The 20,527-nt window shown below is 45.0% G+C and overlaps 2 protein-coding genes across 2 annotated transcripts; both read left to right on the top strand.

Moving 5' to 3' along the window:
* The first annotated feature begins 14,397 nt into the window (after window positions 1-14,397).
* On the top strand, window positions 14,398-15,305 carry LOC119286279 (non-specific lipid-transfer protein 4-like). Its single transcript, XM_037565653.1, has 2 exons — window positions 14,398-14,839; window positions 14,983-15,305. Exons 1-2 carry the CDS (start codon window positions 14,475-14,477, stop codon window positions 14,990-14,992), a joined length of 375 nt encoding a protein of 124 aa, XP_037421550.1. The 5' UTR covers window positions 14,398-14,474; the 3' UTR covers window positions 14,993-15,305.
* A 2,633-nt stretch (window positions 15,306-17,938) lies between these two features.
* On the top strand, window positions 17,939-18,645 carry LOC119288988 (non-specific lipid-transfer protein 1-like). Its single transcript, XM_037568443.1, has one exon. The coding sequence runs from the start codon at window positions 18,009-18,011 to the stop codon at window positions 18,369-18,371; it is 363 nt and encodes a 120-aa protein (XP_037424340.1). The 5' UTR covers window positions 17,939-18,008; the 3' UTR covers window positions 18,372-18,645.
* The last annotated feature ends 1,882 nt before the right edge of the window (window positions 18,646-20,527 follow it).

Genomic DNA, 20,527 nt, shown 5'->3' with positions numbered 1-20,527 from the left:
TCTGGGAGGAGGTGGCGGCGGCGAGGATCTGAGGGAGGAGGAGTGCGGTGGCTGCAAGGAGAGGAGGGGTGCGATGGGGGGGTCGATGGGATCTGACCTAGGGTTTGGGCTGCGGGTGGGGGGGTATCTCTTTTTCATTTTATTTTCTTTTTTTCTGTAGATAGATGATGGATGGATGTGGGATGGAGAGATGGATGGATGGATGGATGGGCGCCATGTCATCAATCCGTGGGAAGAGTCGTGATTGGTTCGAAAAATCAGTGATTTAAAAAAACGTCTAAGTACTAAAAATAGAGGGATTTTGTGAAGTAGCTATCAAAAATATTTTGCAAAATGGCACCACACAAATTTTCACTAGATTCAGACCACATTTTATGGATAAGGACCAATTTCTATGCATTTCTGATCTTTCTAGCTATTTTTAATCATTTTCCGAGTGCCCAAAATGACTTTTTTTGTGAAGGACCTACCATATATTTATTGCAAAATTGTACAAAATCAATTTTCTAAAATACTATGACATATTTAATGCACAATTGACCAAATGATTGGGTGTCAAAATTTTTGATCCACCTCTCATGAAAAGGACAAATTTCCGCTCATTCAGCAGGAAACGGGTCAAATTTGAACTGCAGCATCCTCATTGTTTGTTATTTATTTTTTCCAAAAATCATTTCTAGGTACAAAAGTATCTATTTAATCAAAGAAACACCAAAAAATTCCAAGATTCAAGCACTAGCTAGGAACAGTCATTCCCGCCGTTTTGACCGCATTTTGAAACAGGCATAAAAAATTGAAAAAAAATCAAAACATTGGGAAACCTTCGCATTGTGTCATTATATGTGGCCAAGTTCCTAGAAAAAATAACAAACCTGTAATGTGGCAATTATTTTAAAAAAGTGTTCTCAGAAACGAGCTATCACGTGTGGAGATCAATGGCTTTCAAGCCAAATGATCAATCTTATGGCCACATCCATGGCATAGTTTGTTCAAATGATCTCATATTGTGCACAAGGGTGCATATTGTAATGGCAAACAATGTTGCCTAAGGAAGTTTTCATTTTCTTTGGACGAAAAAACCATTTTCCATTTTTCGAGTGCCCAAAAGGAGGTTTTTTTGTGAAGGACCTCCCAAATAATTGTTGCAAAATTGGACCAAATCATTTTTCTAAAATACTAGGCCATATTTAATGCACAATTGACCAAATGGTTGGGTGTAAAAAGTTTTGATCCACCTCTCATGAAAAAGACAAATTTCCGCCGATTCAGTTGGAAGCGGGTCAAATTTGAACTGTAGCTGCCTTGTAGTTTGCTCTTTATTTTTTCCAAAAATCATTTCTAGGTACATAAGTATCTATTTAATCATAGAAACACCAAAAAATTCCAAGATTCAACCACTAGTTAGGAACGGTCATTCCCACCGTTTTGACCGCATTTTGAAACGGGCATAAAAAAATCAAAGAAAATCAAAAAATTGGGAAACCTTCGCATTGTGTCATTATATGTGGCCAAGTTCTTAGGAAAAATAACAAACTTGTAATACGGCAATTATTTTAAAAAAGTGTTCTCAGAAACGAGCTATCACGTGTGGAGATCAATGGCTTTCAAGCCAAATGATCAATCTTATGGCCACATCCATGGCATAGTTTGTTCAAATGATCTCATATTGTGCACAAGGGTGCATATTGGAATGGCAAACAATGTTGCCTAAGGAAGTTTTCATTTTCTTTGGACAAAAAAACCATTTTCCATTTTTCGAGTGCCCAAAAGGAGGTTTTTTTGTGAAGGACCTCCCAAATAATTGTTGCAAGATTGGACCAAATCATTTTTCTAAAATACTAGGACATATTTAATGCACAATTGACCAAATGGTTGGGTGTAAAAAGTTTTGATCCACCTCTCATGAAAAAGACAAATTTCCGCTGATTCAGTTGGAAGCGGGTCAAATTTGAACTGTACCTGCCTTGTAGTTTGCTCTTTATTTTTTCCAAAAATCATTTCTAGTTACATAAGTACCTATTTAATCAGAGAAACACCAAAAAAATTCAAGATTCAACCACTAGCTAGGAACGGTCATTCCCGCCGTTTTGACCGCATTTTGAAACGGGCATAAAAAATTGAAAAAAATCCAAAAAATTGGGAAACCTTCGCATTGTGTCATTATATGTGGCCAAGTTCCCAGTAAAAATAACAAACTTGTAATACGGCAATTATTTTAAAAAAGTGTTCTCAAAATCGAGCTATCACGTGTGGATATCAATGGCTTTCAAGCCAAATGATCAATCTTATGGCCACTTTCATGGCATAATTTGTTCAAATGATCCCATATTGTGCACAAGGGTGTATATTGGAATGGCAAACAATGTTGCCTAAGGAAGTTCTCATTCTCTTTGGACGAAAAAACCATTTTCCATTTTTCGAGTGCCCAAAAGGAGGTTTTTTTGTGAAGGACCTCCCAAATAATTGTTGCAAAATTGGACCAAATCATTTTTCTAAAATACTAGGCCATATTTAATGCACAATTGACCAAATGGTTGGGTGTAAAAAGTTTTGATCCACCTCTCATGAAAAAGACAAATTTCCGCCGATTTAGTTGGGAGCGGGTCAAATTTGAACTGTAGCTGCCTTGTAGTTTGCTCTTTATTTTTTCCAAAAATCATTTCTAGGTACATAAGTATCTATTTAATCATAGAAACACCAAAAAATTCCAAGATTCAACCACTAGTTAGGAACGGTCATTCCCACCGTTTTGACCACATTTTGAAACGGGCATAAAAAAATCAAAGAAAATCAAAAAATTGGGAAACCTTCGCATTGTGTCATTATATGTGGCCAAGTTCTTAGGAAAAATAACAAACTTGTAATACGGCAATTATTTTTAAAAAGTGTTCTCAGAAACGAGCTATCACGTGTGGAGATGAATGGCTTTCAAGCCAAATGATCAATCTTATGGCCACATCCATGGCATAGTTTGTTCAAATGATCTCATATTGTGCACAAGGGTGCATATTGGAATGGCAAACAATGTTGCCTAAGGAAGTTTTCATTTTCTTTGGACGAAAAAATCATTTTCCATTTTTCGAGTGCCCAAAAGGAGGTTTTTTTGTGAAGGACCTCCCAAATAATTATTGCAAAATTGGACCAAATCATTTTTCTAAAATACTAGGACATATTTAATGCACAATTGACCAAATGGTTGGGTGTAAAAAGTTTTGATCCACCTCTCATGAAAAAGACAAATTTCCGCTGATTCAGTTGGAAGCGGGTCAAATTTGAACTGTAGCTGCCTTGTAGTTTGCTCTTTATTTTTTCCAAAAATCATTTCTAGTTACATAAGTACCTATTTAATCAGAGAAACACCAAAAAAATTCAAGATTCAACCACTAGCTAGGAACGGTCATTCCCGCCGTTTTGACCGCATTTTGAAACGGGCATAAAAAATTGAAAAAAAAATAAAAAAATTGGGAAACCTTCGCATTGTGTCATTATATGTGGCCAAGTTCTTAGGAAAAATAACAAACTTGTAATACGGCAATTATTTTAAAAAAGTGTTCTCAAAATCGAGCTATCACGTGTGGATATCAATGGCTTTCAAGCCAAATGATCAATCTTATGGCCACATTCATGGCATAATTTGTTCAAATGATCCCATATTATGCACAAGGGTGTATATTGGAATGGCAAACAATGTTGCCTAAGGAAGTTCTCATTCTCTTTGGACAAAAAAACCATTTTACATTTTTCGAGTGCCCAAAAGGAGGTTTTTTGTGAAGGACCTCCCAAATAATTGTTGCAAAATTGGACCAAATCATTTTTATAAAATACTAGGCCATATTTAATGCACAATTGACAAAATTGTTGGGTGTCAAAAGTTTTGATCCACCTCTGGTGAAAAAGACAAATTCCCGCCGATTCAGTAGGAAGCGGGTCAAATTTGAACTGCAGCTGCCTCATAGTTTACTATTTATTTTTCCCAAAAATCATTTATAGTTACATAAGTACCTATTTAATCATAAATACATGGTTTGATGGCGATGCGTCGAGGTTTGGGCGGTGGCCAAGGCCCCCAACTCTAGAGCGCGTAAACTCGCATGCCCGACGCGTGGTCACCGCGTGACCGTGGCGTTGCCATGTGTTCTGGGCAGCCTAGGCATGTCTAGTGGGTTGGGCACTCCCCAGGTAGGTTCTAGGAAGAAAATTACAACATAAGATTCTCACGAGGAGACCGATCGATGCTCAAACATGAATTAGCAGCCAAGTGTTTGATTAGCGGTACGGGAAATGCACATGGCCAATGGGCGTGAGTGTTTGCTGAGGATGATCATCTACTAAGAAGAATGTCTTCGCAAATTTTCAGATCAAAAGGAGGATCCTAGGTGGTACTTGCTTTGCAAAGTACCACACTGGACAGAAATATGAATGTTGAAACTGGGCTCAAAATAATGAATGGATTGAGCTGAAATTTGGTGGAGGATGGTTACTTGGGCATTGGAAAGCGCCGTAGAAAATTGATACCATTTGGACATGCCAAAGTGGTACTTCCTTCACAATGCTCTTCTATGGAAAGAAACTTGGGAAAACTAGTGAGAGAAATTGGATGAATGAAATGAGCTCAAATTTGGTGTAGGTAAGTTACATAGGTATGGTTATGCCTTGGTAGATTTTCAGATCATTTGGGTAAGCCTAGCTAGTACTTACTTCACAAAGCTTCTCTCGAAGTAGAAACTTTGAAAATTTCCTGAGAAAGATTGACTAGGAAAATGGAGCTGGATATTATCATGTGGAAATGATTTGGGTATGGAAGAGTGCCCAAAGAGTTTGAGGTTAATAGGAGGGGTCTAGATAACACTTGCTTTGCAACGTGCCAATTTGGCCATAAAATATAAATTGAACCTGGGCTCACATAGATAATTTTCCTGAGCTGCAATTTGGACGAGGGTGATAATTTGGGCATATGAAGAAACTGTATAAATTTCATGTCATTTGGATATATAAAAAGGTACTTCCTTCACAATGCTTCTAGGTGGACAAAAACTTTGGAAATTTGCCGAGGAAGATTTGCTAGGCAAGTGGAGCTGAATTTTGTCATGCAGTAATGATTTGGATAGGAAAGAGTGCCCAAAAATTCTGAGGGCAATCAAGAATATATAAATAGCACTTCCTTCATAAAGTGCTGTCGTGAACAGAATAGGAAAATGAATATTGTTGAATTAGTTTTGAACTAGGCAAGGAAGGATTTTTACATATTTGATGAAGATATGACCCAAAGAATTTATGAGATATTTTTGGGAATTTTGGGAATGACAGAAATATAGGTTGCTTCACAACCTAGGGCAAAAACTGCCACATGGACATGACACATAGGCAAAACTGATGAGGTGGCGCCTAGTCATAGCAACCCACCACAATTTACAAGGTTATGACCATCTATATTGGTCATGATCAGCTAGAAATAAGGTAGCAGACCAGTGCTATCTGCTTTATGACCATTTCGTGTAAGGAAATTACGACCTTTCTGACCAAAATGGTCGTTATAGTTTAGGTTTTGGAGCCCCCCGAACAACTTTTGACCAATTGGTCTGAAATGGTCATAGATCTATGACCAATTCTTCCAGGGTCACTAACATAAGGTCACAAGTTGACATATTTCTTGTAGTGAACGATTCCAAGATACCCGCGTGATCCTAAATTTTTTTAGTGAAATTTGAGAAGAGAAGAGTCAAAACTCTACGTCAGGATGCCTCATCAGAGCGACGAAGGGACTGAGGAGTAAAAAGAAATCCTAACTCTCCGATATATATAATCCTAAATGACTCAAAACATTTCTAGACTCACTAACGCGAGCGGGTCGATCAAGTAGGGGGCTCCTAAGGTCGGGAAAGGCTCTGATTACCAACTTGTAACGCCCTCGATGCGGCTATATCTCCCACGTGTCGAAGCACGACTTAGAGGCATAACTGCATTAAAAGCAATGTCGCAAGTGAGGTAATCTTCACACAACCCATGTAATACATAAGGGAAAAGATACATAGTTGGTTTATAATCGCCACTTCACACAATTACATGAATATAACATTACATCAACTAGATACACACAAGATCCGACTACGGAACCCGAAATAAAAGAAGACTACCCCAAATGCTACACATATCCCCGATCGACCCCAACTGGGCTCCACTACTGATCAACTGGAAACGAAACAACATAAATGACAAGATCTTCATGGAGCTCCTCCTTGAGCTTGGTTGCGTCATCTGCACGGTTTAACGACACCTGCAAACTGGCTTTGGAAGTATCTGTGAGTCACGGGGACTCAGCAATCTCACACCCTCGCGATCAAGACTATTTAAGCTTATGGGTAAGGTAAAGGTATGAGGTGGAGCTGCAGCAAGCGACTAGCATACATGGTGGCTAACATACGCAAATGAGAGCGAGAAGAGAAGGCAAAAGCACGGTCAAACATCTATGATCAAGAAGTGATCCTAGAACAACCTACGTCAAGCATAACTCCAACACCGTGTTCACTTCCCGGACTCTGCCGGAAAGAGACCATCACGGTTACACACGCGGTTGATGTATTTTAATTAAGGTCAACTTCAGGTTTTCTACAACCGGACATTAACAATTTCCCATCTGCCCATAACCGCGGGCACGGCTTTCGAAAGTTCAAATCCCTGCAGGGGTGTCCCAACTTAGCCCATCACAAGCTCTCACGGTCAATGAAGGATATTCCTTCTAGCGGGAAGACCCGATCAGACTCGGAATCCCGGTTACAAGACATCCTCGACAATGGTAAAACAAGTCCAGCAACACCGCTCGAATGTGCCGACAAATCCCGATAGGAGCTGCACATATCTCGTTCTCAGGGCACACTCAGATAGGTCAAGCTACGAGTAAAACCAGCCCTCAAGTTTCCCCGAGGTGGCCCCGCAGGCTGCCCGGTTCGGACCAACACTTAGAGAAGCACTGGCCTGGGGGGTTAAAATAATGATGACCCTCAGGAGCGCGACTCCCAAGGGAAAAGAAAAGGCTAGGTGGCGAATGGTAAAACCAATGTTGGGCATTGCTGGAGGGGTTTTATTCAAGGCGAACTGTCAAGGGGTTCCATTATAACCCAACCGCGTAAGGAACGCAAAATCCGGGAACATAACACCGATATGACGGAAACTAGGGCGGCAAGAGTGGAACAAAACACCAGACATAAGGCCGAGCCTTCCACCCTTTACCAAGTATTTAGATGCATTAATTAAATAAGAGGTATTGTGATATCCCAACAAGTAAACATGTTCCAACAAGGAACAACATCTCCATGTTCCAACAAGGAACAAACTTCAATCTTCACCTGCAACTAACAACGCTATAAGAGGGGCTGAGCAAAGCAGTAACATAGCCAAACAACGGTTTGCTAGGACAAGGTGGGTTAGAGGCTTGGTTCAACAATATGGGAGGCATGATAAGCAAGTGGTAGGTATCGCAGCATAGGCATAGCAAAAGAGCGAGCAACTAGCAAGCAAAGATAGAAGTGATTTCGAGGGTATGGTCATCTTGCCTGAAATCTCGCAAGGAAGAAGAACAAGTCCATGAAGAAGATAAACGGACATAGTCGAACGGATCCTCACACACGACATTACCGGAACCAACCCGGAGAAGCAAACTCCGGAAATAAGCACACAACATAGTAAACAACCAACACATGAACACGGTACGATATGCGGGATGCGCTATGCGATGCATATGCATGATTTGCAAGGGAATGGATGAACCTAGCCTCAACTTGGGAATCCAAGAGTGCCATTGGAAAGTTGAGATGATTTCGGTTGAAATCGATATAAAGATCACCGGAATCGAATGTACGGTTTGGAAATGGCAAGCAAAACAAATATGGCACCGGTCTGTGATAATCAGCAAGTAGCCATCGAAAAGTATCAAGATAAATATGCTACAGCACTCAAACATGACAACAAAATACATGGCAGGGAACCACTCATGATGCTTGACAAAAGATGAACACTGAGCTACGGCCAATTCATCCATTAACAGATTCAAACAAGCATGGCAAAAGTGTAAATGATAACAGGTTTCAGACTTAGTGAAATTAACACAAGTCTGGAATTTAACATCAGGTAGCACACTTTAGAGCATGAAAACTACATGCTACAAGAACTTAACATGGTAAAGCAAGGCATGGCATGAAGCTACTCAAAGCACGTAACAAAAGTTCCTTAATGACCTTGAACCAAAAGGGATCAGAAAATACAATTGCAAGCACGTGAACATGGCAAAAACATGATCAGATTATAGACTTAGTGAAAAACTGGAGCATGCAAACCAGTTAACGAGTAGGCATGTTCACGAGCTCGATGCACTCACTACAGAGCATGGCATGACAAACTAAGAATACAACCATTAAGAATACATGCCCTAGAAGCTAGAAATGGCAAGAACAACAACATAGCATGCACGGATCAATAACAACAACCTCGGCAAAATCGCTAACAAGTCAACAATCTGCCAGGATTCACGAAATAGCAAAAGTAGAGCTCGATTGACTCAAGCTAGGGTGCTTCATAAATGCAAACAAAGACATGGATGGATAGAGCACCACAATGTTAACAAATCATCCTGACTGATCATCTTCAAAAGAGGCACGGATCACTAGGAAACAACATGAACATATGGCATAATGACAAAATCAGGACAAGGACTTAGAGAAATTCTAAGTCCCTGAAATCAGCATTACCGAGTACGCTACTTTGCAAGCTTGTGCTAGTCATCACACATATCACAAAAATACATGGTAAGCACATTTGTAAAGATGGCATGGCATATAACAAAACACATGTAGAGCTCAGGATCATAGCATGCACACATTAACCATGGCAAAAATGACAAATATCTATTTGATGAAACAGATCTGGCAAATATATCACATAGCCCTCTTCCAACAGCATTTCGGGCATCAAGATGAGCTCAAATGAAAATGATGCAATGAGATGAAATGATGTACTCGTTGATACGAACATTTTGATATGCTACACGCTCAAAACGAAGCCGCGGATGATGAGTTATGATGCGATGAAAATGCCCAAAAATACTGGAATCTAGGGAACTTAGTGGAATTTCAACCTCTCCGAGAAAGTCAACGGGACGAAGCGGTGCGGGATGACGAGATCCGGGACGGAGGGCGCTGTTTGGTTGGAGGAGGTGGTGGATCTGATCCCGGCGAACAGATCCGGGATGGAGTGGAGCTCCGGTGAGCTTCGCGAGCTCCGGCGACGATGGGGAGGCGGCGTGGAAGGACGGAGGTGGCCGGGAGATGGCGGGTGAGGGTGGCCGGCGAGCCCTGTGGCCGCGGTGAGGCCGACCGGCGAGGTCATGAGGCGGCGGCGGCATGAGCTCCCGCGGCGGCGGCGGAGCTCGAAGGAGCAGCGGTCGGCGGTGCTTGCCGTCAGCGAAGAACGAGGCGGCTGCGGCGATAGCTTCCGGCGGCGGGGACGATGTACGAGGCGACGCAGGTCCCGGGCGACGGCGCAAGAGGCATGGCGGCGTGCACGCGCGGTCAGGTGCGACCGGTGGCGAGCAACGGAGCAGGCGACGGCGGCGCTAGGGCGGCGGCGGCCGGTGATGAACAGCGAGGCGGCGGAGGCGCTAGGGCAGAGTGGTGGCGGCGAGCGGGCCCGGCGAGGCCCGGTTCGGCCCCGGGCGGGCCGGATCTGGGCCCCGAGTGGCGGCGGCGATGTGGGGTGCTGGCGGCGGTGACGTGGCACCCTGCTGTTGGGCGCGGGAGGAGGAGAGGATGATGTGTCGTGCTCCAATTGGATGGAGCGACGTGGCGGCGTCCAGCCGCCGGGGAAATTGTCCGGCAACGCGAGGTGGACGAAGGTTAGGGTTTATCTGCGCGAGAATTTCGAAGGGAGACACATATTTATAGATAGAGGGAGCTAGGAGAGTCCAAATGAGGTGCGGTTTGCGGCCACGCGATCATGATCGAACGCTCTAGATGATGGAGAGGGTTTAGGTGGGTTTTTGAGCCAAATTGGAAGGTTGTTGGGCTGCAACACTCACGGGGCCTTTTTGGTCCCTCCGTTAACCGTTGGAGTATCAAACGAAGTCCAAATGACACGAAACTTGACAGGCGGTCTACCGGTAGTAAACCAAGGTCGCATGACAAGTCTCGGTCCAATCCGAAAACGATTAACACCCACACAGGAAAAAGAGGTAGAACGGGACACCGGGTGACATAGGAGCGCCGGATGCAAAACGGACAACGGGGAAAATGCTCGGATGCATGAGACGAACATGTATGCAAATGAAATGCACATGATGACATGATATGCAATGCATGACACGCAAGCAATGACAACGCAACAACAACAAATAAGTGGAAGACACCTGGCACATCGGTCTCGGGGCGCTACAGGCGGCGTACTTCGAGCGCCGCCAGCAGCAGCGGTTGGCGTCCACCAACGACGCGTCGGTGGTCGGCGGCCAGAAGAACAGCGAGGGGCGCCACCTGTGGTGGGGCGTCCCCGGCCGCACACTCGAGGGCGTGCTGACGTACCTCGAGGGCGGCAACGACCCGCCGTTGGCGTACCCGGCGAGGGTGGCCGCCCCGGCGCACCACCGACGCGCCGGGCCATGGTCGCCAAGGAGGTTCGGGTCCTCCTCCTCTTCTTCCTCCTCGCGGTCTTCCTTGCACTCCTCCGGTACTCCGGCCCTGCTCGGCGTCAAGGCCGAGCCCGCGGCGGAGACACCGCTCGGCCGGCGCACTCGCAGCGCCGGCATCGTCATCAACGAGGGCGGTCGGCGCGCCTCCTCGTTGGCTCCTCCTCCGCGCTTCGTCAAGCCAAAGACGGAGCCGGGGCTCGCGCCGGTGAAGACGGAGCTCGACGACGACGCGGCCCTGAAATGGGCGCACAGGGACTCCATAGCGATGGAGAAGGAGCGCCTGAAGAAGGCGAAGGAGCGCTAGTGCGCCGCCCTGCGCCGCTTCGCAGAGCGCCGACGCGGCCGCGACGAAGGCGGAGTCGTCGTCATCTGCGACAGCGACGACGACGACGCACCGCCGCCACCAGCCCGCGTTGGCGACGCCGGTTAGGGGTCCACCAGGGACGACCGCGTCAAGGAGGAGAAGTCCGACGACGGCGGTGATGATGGCGGCGGCGACGGCGACTACTCGGCGTTCAGCCAGTTTCTTTTTTAGATTAGTTATATATTTTGCTATGTAATGAAAATCCGCGAACATGTCTAATATATGCCCAAGTTTGCCGAAATTTATCGTATTTAGCCGAACTTCGCCGAACTGTGCCGAAATTTGCTATACAAATTTTATTTTTGAATGCGCCTGGGGGCGGCCCTGGGGTCGGCGGCTGGGGACCAACTCGCCCCCAGAGTCAATTTTTGCGCCGGCTCACCCCCAGGCGGCGATTTTAGGCGCCCCCTAGGGGGCCAACGGTTGGAGATGCTCTTATAAGTCAGGTGACAACCAAACATGCGTGACTTATAAGTCACTGGTTTTAATTCACCTGACTTATAAGTCAAGTTTATTTGAAACCAAACAGGGCCTAAAGAGCTAAGCAACTAAAGTTCCCAATGCAAAGGTGCTTAACTTGTTGTAGCTGCATCCTTCATTTAATGATTTAGCAACTAAAGTTATTTATGTATTGGTGGGCTTCTTTCGTTTAAGTGTTTTCCTTAGGTTCTCGCGCTTGGCATTGGTTCTTTCTGAGGTTACCACACTCATTTCTTTTCTCTTAATTACATTGATGGTAGTTTAAAATTGTAATACGAGCTTCTCTTCATGTAAAACACTCAGTAAAGAGATTTTTGTTGGCTGCATGTTCGACGAGTGCTCTTCGCCCGGTGTTGACACTTGAAAAACATTTTGCCGAGTATATTTTGTCCTTCTCCTTCACTGAGTGTACTGGGCACTCAGTAATTAAACAAGGTGATTTCGGTAGTCCTAACCCTGAACATACTCTCCTCCATTGTGTACGTATAGATCGCATTGAAGAGGGTTGGTGTTGACTTGTGTGCGGCAGGCAGTACAGCGCCTTTCAACGCATATTAACTACGGGGTGGCCGGAGTCGCTGGAGTGCATGTGTTTCCTATTGGTTTCCTAAGCTAAACCCATAGAAACTTACCAAGTACTAGTACGTGCTACTCCCTCCAGGAGTTATCAAGTGATACCATGTGTTAGGTGATATCATGATACGGGCTTCTGGGAGCCGTTGGATCTCAGATCCGACGGCTCCCGAAGTTCTTGAGCATTTTGTAAAAAAAGTCATCCGGAAGTCTCAAAATTTCGCGTAGGTGCAATAGACTTCCGGAAGCTGTCGGATCTGAGATCCAACGACCCAGAAGCCCGTATCATGGTATCACTTAAGTGTTGGTAGCACCAGATATTTTCCCACTCCCTCCATTCTTCGGACTCCTAGCTAGTACTCCCTCCGGTCCTTTTTACTCTGTATATTGAATTTGTCGAAAGTCAAACTTTGCTAAGTTTGACCAAATTTATATTAAAAATTATTAGCATCTATAATATCTAATAAATATAATATGAGAATATATTTCAAGATGAATCTAATGATATTGGTGTTGTTATGTGAATGTCTATAATTTTTTTATATAAACTTGGTCAAAGTTGGATAAAATTGATTTCGGACAAACCTAATATGCAAAGTAAAAATGACCGAAAGGAGTATATGTGCGTACACAAATCACCTCCGTAATTCTTTTCACTGGAGGCATGATATCCCTGCACATCACATTCGCATTCGCTCTGAGAATCAAGTCTACACACACGGGTCCATGTATTTGGAGCAGATATAGTACATAATCTCCAAGACCTTCCCCCTAGTTTGTCACTCCATGTAAATGGGTTGGTTGTTTTCCATAGACATGCACACATGCGCGCCTAGCTAGTTCTTGTACGGGTGCCGCATGGACGTGGACTTATGCATGGCAGTAGTAGCTGGCTAGCCTGCCAGCAATTAAGCCTGCAACAGTGTACTTCGCCACATCTACTGTACTAGTGCCTGACAGTGAAGCATGCATGCATGCATGGACGCACGATGGAGCCTGTGTAGCTAGGAATGACTACTCTCTAGTAGTTGTACATAAATAACAGCCACCCACTCCACCGAACAAGCATTCGCTATTTTGAAGGCATTTTCAACAAGTTAAATATAGCTTTGTTAAATGTTTATGTCATCAATCAATCGATGAATAATCGTACAATTACTTCAATATTTTGTACTATCTAAATTGTTCAGTAGGAAGTGAGAATAAATGTGATTGTTCTAGTATATTTTGTCTTGGAGCTAGTGCAAAGGTTGTTGATTACTAGTACTAATCTATATGCAATTTTACCCTATCTTCTTATTTATTTCATGTCATATCATCAGCGTGCCTGACTCCTTGCGCCGGTGATGGACCGACATCGGCATCTATTCGGTGAAGTCCTGCTATTTGGGCCTCTTCAGCTTCATCAACGCTCCCCACTGGTAGCTCACCTGGAAATCATGGGCGCTTTTGTGGATCAAATTTTTTGCTTGGCTCGTGCTGCAAAACCGGTGTTGGACGGCCCCTCACCTGGCTAGACACAACCTTCCTCATCACACGTCCTGTCCAGCCTGCTCCGTGACCAGGCACCAGAATCCATGGAGCACTTGCTGGTGGGCTGCCCGTTCTCGAGACAAATCTAGCACGACACTTTCGCTTGGTGTCTTCACCATGCTCGGGTTCCCTCGCCACAAAATATCTTTCTGGATCGGTGGCACACTACGTACGATTCAGTCCTGGCAGCCTACAAGAAAGGCGTTTCCTCGCTCATTCTTCTCGTTCCCTGGTCAATTTGAAAGCATCGCAATTCGTGCGTGTTTGATGGAGGCACTACATCCAGCGCCTAGCTGATCCATGCTACCAGGAGGAGCTGTAGGATTCGCAAGCTTTGCGTATTTGCGAAAAAAATAAATTTTATCAACACATATCTTACACCTGCTCGAGAAGTCCTAATAGGTTACATTTCCAGTGAACCTTTATAATTGTTCTTGATCTTTTTGAAACAAAAATCGGGCAAAAGCTCGTGACCTATGTGCATGGTGAAGTGCAGGCTTCGTCGCGTATGCAGACAGTGGAGTGCGGGCTTCCATCCTTGCCCTCCTGAACTGCAGAGATAAGTGAAGAGATACGTATGTTAGACGTCGACACGGCTCTTCTGCCATCTGCAGGCGCCATGAATGAATCCATCCCTAGTAAGTGAAGAGATATGTCCCAACTACCACCAGCTACCTCACCGCCGTACTCCGCGTAGTAATAACTGTTTTCTTACCAGTCGACCACCCGGCCCAAAACCACTATAAAAACCCTCCTAGCCAGTCCCCAAATCCTCACCCACTCACTCACAGTCCCTCGGCCTTCACTCACACACCAACTAAGCCCACAGAGCAAGCACACTAGCTAGTTTCTGCCATGGCAGCTCGCCGTGCCCACGCCGCGGCGGCCTTGGCCCTGCTGGTGGCGGCGCTCGTGCTGTCTGCGGCACCGGCGCCGGCCGAGGGTGCGGTTGCGAACTGCGGCCAGGTGGTGAGCTACCTGGCCCCGTGCATCAGTTACGCCATGGGCAGGGTGAGTGTGCCTGGCGGCGGCTGCTGCAGCGGCGTGCGTGGCCTTAACGCGGCCGCTGCCACCCCCGCCGACCGCAAGACCACCTGCACCTGCCTCAAGCAGCAGGCGAGCGGCATGGGCGGCATCAAGCCCAACCTCGTCGCCGGCATCCCCGGCAAGTGCGGCGTCAACATCCCCTACGCCATCAGCCAAGGAACCGATTGCTCCAAGTAATTACTTACCCAGTTGCCCTAATGCTACAGCTTTAGGACTTTTGATAGATCTATATGATTACATGCATGGACTGATGGACACATGAGTTAACGAATTAACAAATGATTGTTTTGTTTTAACTTTCTTTTGATGTATGCAGGGTGCGTTAAGCGTGAGACCGGAACCATTTCAGATGCATGGTGAGAGCGAAATAAATCGTGGAAGCCAGCCGTCCTTGCTGCATGGCTCCACCCCGTTTGATTTACTGCTTTACTAGTTCTACTGTTTCCCTAATAAATTAGTTTTACTGCTGCTGCTTCGATCATACGTTGTGGCCGATGTTGTTGCCACGAGAGCTGTGATCTTGTACTCCTGAGGGGACCTCGTGTCCTTTGTTGGAATTCTGTAATGCATGCTTACATCTATATATAGATGATGAACAAGCGAAATACAGGGTCCTTTAATAATGTCAGTATGTCTGAATCGCGGTTTGCACGCAGCCAAGTTGTTCTCCTACTTCGTTCAAGAAAGGGTAACGCTTGAGACATTAACGAAATCCTTATTATATTATTTTGGTCATTAACATATTTTAAAAGTATTTCCGTTGAGACGATACCTTGCATACTATTAAGTTTCCAATCTAAAATCTAAATATTTAAGACAATTTACATTTGGAATCAATATTTAAGACAATTTACATCAAACACAAGTGCATATATAGAAAAGTTCAGACACAAGCTCACACTAGTGCATATATAGACAAGTTTGCACAAAACTTCAATGAGAACTAGCACATGATAAGTGTAGAGAGAAGACAGGTCCAAAAGGAACGAAAAAACCTATCAAATGCATTACAAGTGTTGACGGCAATGTGTACATCGATCAAAGACATCCGCAATGCAAACATATTAAATGAAATTCATAATGCGGAGTAAGTTTCCAAAACGGATTAATACACAAAAATGGGCCATTTGGCTCATGTCACAGAAATGAACCATTGGGCTCATAAATGCAGCTATGGAATCAAAAAAATGAGTCATGTGGCTCATAAATGCCGCCATGGCAGTGAAAATGAGCACTTTGGCTCTAAGAGCATGATTAGTACTAAAATAAGTCCCTTAAATTCAAGCACCCTCTTAGTAGTGTTGTTACATGTAGTTGTCATGTCACATATAGTCAATCTAATAGACAACATGCATAATAACTAGTTATTATGAAATACTATTTTATTAATATATGGGTCATCTTACATTCTCACAATGTTTCTTGGAACCTATGCTATAGATGGCTGTTAATCTACAACCCGCTTTCTTTTTCTTTTCTCTTCTCTAATGAAGTTCTAGCGGGCACACATAGAAGCAAGTTTTCGAAGTAAATGTGATGCATATATATAGTAAGTCTCAAAGTTAAGTCAAGGTCTTGTTGACGTGGAAGTAAATTCATTTTGTTGCGCCATCATTTACTCATACACCATAGCTTGGTGTAGCTCCATCATCTCCTAGAAGGATTGCCTCTTCACCGCTAACCTCAAAGCAATCATCTCTTCCAACATCTTAATAGATATCATTGATCATCTCAAAATTTGGGAACTCCAAACCTAGGGAAGATGATATCTTTGATCATCTTAATAGATGTAGTTGTCTCAACATGTTGAGTTGGGATTGCTTCCACCCACTTGATAGTATAGCCTACAACTACAAGAATATGTGTATACCCATCTGAAGCAGGAAATGGACAAAGTTAGTCCAACCCCATACACCAAAAGGTTCACAAACCAAGCTATAATGCATAGACATTTCTTGCCTTCTACCTATGTTACATGTACGCTGGAAAGCATCACAACTTTTTAACATACATGTGCGCATCTTCGAATAATGTTGGCTAATAAAAGCTAGACCGAGAAGTGCCATCATTGTTGTGCGATCACCAGCGTGGTGCCCTGCATATGGACTACTATGACAAGCCTACATGGTTGCACCAGTCTCAGTGTTCAACGACACATCGCCATGTCATTCTGTCTGGACCATGTCTGTATAGGAATGGATCGTCTCAAAAACAATACTTTAGGTCACTAAAGAATTTCTTACTTTGATTATAATTCATATCTAGAGAAAAATACTTTCCTACTAGAAAGTTAGCATAATCTGCAAACCAAGGTACCATCTTTTTAACTATCACAAGACTCTCCCCTAAAAAGGAATCATTTATCGAAACAGAGTAATGGGGAATCCCTTCCATCCTTGACAAATGATCCGCAACAAGGCTGTCTTCACCTTTTCTATCAACAATCTGCAAATAAAATTCTTGGAATAATGGGGTATCCCTTCCATCCTTAACAAGTGATCCACAATAGTGTTTTTGTGAGTTCGTTTAGGGTTTGTGTCATGACTAGGAAGACAAAATAGTGGCAGATCCCCGAAGATGAAATAAGGCCCTCCTCGCCTGTCTCCTGTTTTGGTGATGTGTCTAGCATCGTCGGAGGGCGTGTGGAGGTGTGTCTCCGGCGGATATCATGGTATTCAGTTGGTGCTGGTCTTCGATAGATCTGTTTGGATCCAGTCTTTGTTCGCATGCATACATACTGGATCCTTTCGATCTATACTTCTCTTCATCTGCGACGGTTCTTGTTCTGGTGTGCTGCTCCTGTAAAGTCTTGACACGATGACTTCCGAACTGTCTACTACAATAAGTTTGGCCCGACTCTGAAGAGAGAGGGTTGATGACGGTGGCGCGCCTTCGATTCGCTTTAGTGCTTATAGTCGTCGTTAGATAGTCTACTAATATGGGTGTAATTTTTGTTATTTCTGTGTTCTTCGTACAAATCAAAGGAATCAAGCTTTATAGCAGGTGGTGTAATGGTGTGCTCATCCCCACCAAAAGTTAGCACTTGCCTAATTCAAAGAATCATTAATCCACTCAACTAGGGTCCTCGTGTTAGCTAGGGTGCCGTTCAGTAATCACTCCATCACGAATAGAATGGTACGTAGATCCATCTGCCCCCAACGTCCAACAACCTCTGCAGCCTCGTCGAATTAATCATCCTGCCACCGGCGATTTACTTGACACCAGGTATGCTTCAGTGTGTTTCCCTATCTCTTCTTCCTGGGAAACCTGGCCTATTTAAGCCATTTGATCGCTACCACCGCTGCTTCCGTTACACTACTGTAAGCTCGTAAGAGAACAAATATGGCTCCCGCAGCAGCTGCGCACATCATGGTGGTCGCTGTGGTTGCGGCGATGCTCCTCGCGGCGGCGCACACCGCCGACGCCGCCATCAGCTGCGGCCAGGTGAACTCTGCATTGGGACCCTGCCTCACCTACGCGCGTGGCGGCGCTGGCCCGTCCGCAGTATGCTGCAGCGGCGTCAAGAGACTCGCCGCTGCCACCCAGACCACTGTTGACAGGCGCGCCGTGTGCAACTGCCTCAAGATGGCCGTCGGCCGCATGAGCGGGTTCAAGGCCGGCAACATCGCCAGCATCCCGTCCAAGTGCGGCGTCAGCGTCCCCTATGCCGTCGGCGCCTCTGTCGACTGCTCCAGGGTCAGCTGATCTGGAGAATGCAGATCACCCGTGGCCGGCGTTTAGCTCGATCGGTCGACGCTGATGAGTTAAGGTTACACCTCTATAAATATACGTGTCTAGATCGAATAAAAGCTTGGGTCTCCATGCATGATGGGTTGTACGAACGTGTGTGGTCAGGCCCTGCGCGTGGTGTGCATGCATGTACGTCGAGCCAGCTCTCGACGGCCACGACTGAATCGATGTTTATTTCCGTTTGTGCAAGAGTACCAGTGTCGGTGGATATATGCGTCAGAGTTGTTAACTTTTATCTCTTGTGGAGTGCAAACTCTTGCATTAGGTACTGGCACAGGCTGAATCGTTCTCCGCTAAGGACAAGCACATTAGAGCATCTACTCAGCTAGGGCACACCAAATTCAACGCGTCAAACGGCGCGTCCGCGGGCAGTAACCGGTTATACCTTATACTTTTTCCTATGCATCCGAATACCTCATACTTCATTCTTTAGATCTATACAAAGCATGCAAAAAAGAAAGTCATCCTTACGTACGTACTACACAAATCACACTAGCTAAACTACGCTTCGTTGTCGAAGAGGTCCATAATCTTCGTGACGTGCGCCGGGTAGATGGGCCCATAGGAGGGCTCCTCTTCCTCTTCCTCCATATATATAGGCAAGCATCTCGTCGACGTCCCCTTCCTACTCCAGCTGGAGGATACGGTGGTTGGCCTCCGCCTCCGACTGGAGGGAATCGAGAATTGTCTGCTGCTCCGCCTGCAGATCCGTGTCCACCGCGTCCTCCTCATCCTCCTCTTGCTCCACCTCCTGCTCCTCATCCTCCTCCGACTCTTCCTCCGTAACCAACGCGTCTAGAGGTACCCCTGCGGCGATCTGGGCTTCGTGTCTTTCCCGGATCTGCTCAAGGAGCTGCAGCCGACGCTTCGGCGTTAGATAAGGGTAGCTCCTAACCTGTCAACGTGGTCACGTGGCTACTTGAATGTGGTGGCAGACGGCAAGCGTCCGGCAAGTGAAATGCGGAGGTGAACGACGTTTGGAAGGTGGTGGCGGCGGAGGGGAGGAAATGTGATGGGTAGAGTTTCAGTGTCGGTTTCCGCCTTAAATGGCCGGGCTAGGGGCCTTGCATGGTGCGTTGGAGCGCCGACACGCGGCGCCATCGGTCTGTCGTGAAAGACGTGCTTCATGCTGAAGTGTTTTGGAGTGTTTTTCTAAAGGACCTGCATGTCAGTCCGACGTGCCGGACACACCTGGTCGCACCAGGGTTTTCTCATATCCACCTCGGATTTGGATTGGATATAAGAGGTGTCGATCAGCCCAAATGCTTGAGGCCGATTTAAGGCGTTTGTCTGGGTCGTAATTTTTTAACCGACCAGTGATCGTTTGCCCGGACGTTTGAGGCATGTGTAGATGCTCTTACCTCCATCGCTTGGCCGGCACAAAACCTACTTGCTTTATTATTCAACTGGCACCCAGATGCTGCAAGCGTACGGACAACCGCATTACAGGATCTAGGAGACTAGGACGATTCATAATCAAACATGAGATTTAGAAAATACTCCCTCCATAAATAAAGTAAGATGTTTTAGATCACTATTTAAAGCAATGGTCATTAAGTAGTGACCTAGAACATCTTATATATGTTTATAGAGGGAGCAGCTTACAACATTACTTTTTATGCTCTCAGTAATCACATTTAGGAGATCGATCAAAACACGCTGCTTCCAGCGTTTGCTTCAGAACCAGCGTGAGAGCTATGTCTCGCTTACAGTGAGACCATAGTTGCTCTCGCGTCGAGCGTGGGAGCTCCTCTCGCTGAAGGTGCGTGTATATAGGCGCTGCTGCCACTCGCTACAGGTTTGCTCGTTGTGGGTACACCCACATTTTGTTTTCTTCTGTTTATCTTTGGTTCTTTTTGTTTTTCCAACGGTTTTCTTCGGGTTTTTCATTGTGACTTCAGTTTTTCACCCTTTTTTCTTTCTCAGTTTTCACAGATTTTTTGTTTTCTTGTTTTTTTTAATTTCTTTCCTATTTTCTTCATTTCTCTTTGTTTATTTCTTTTCTTATTTTTTCATCGGTTTTGTTTTGTTTTTTGTTTTCTTTGTTTTCTCATGCATTTCATGGTTTTGTTTGAGTTCTTCATTTTTCGTCATCGCTGAGTGTTTCTTTT

Source organism: Triticum dicoccoides, chromosome 4A, assembly GCF_002162155.2.
Source record: "Triticum dicoccoides isolate Atlit2015 ecotype Zavitan chromosome 4A, WEW_v2.0, whole genome shotgun sequence".
Classification (NCBI taxonomy): domain Eukaryota; kingdom Viridiplantae; phylum Streptophyta; class Magnoliopsida; order Poales; family Poaceae; genus Triticum; species Triticum dicoccoides.
Note: the sequence above shows the minus strand (reverse complement) of the source record. Positions and strands in the feature narration are given on the sequence as shown.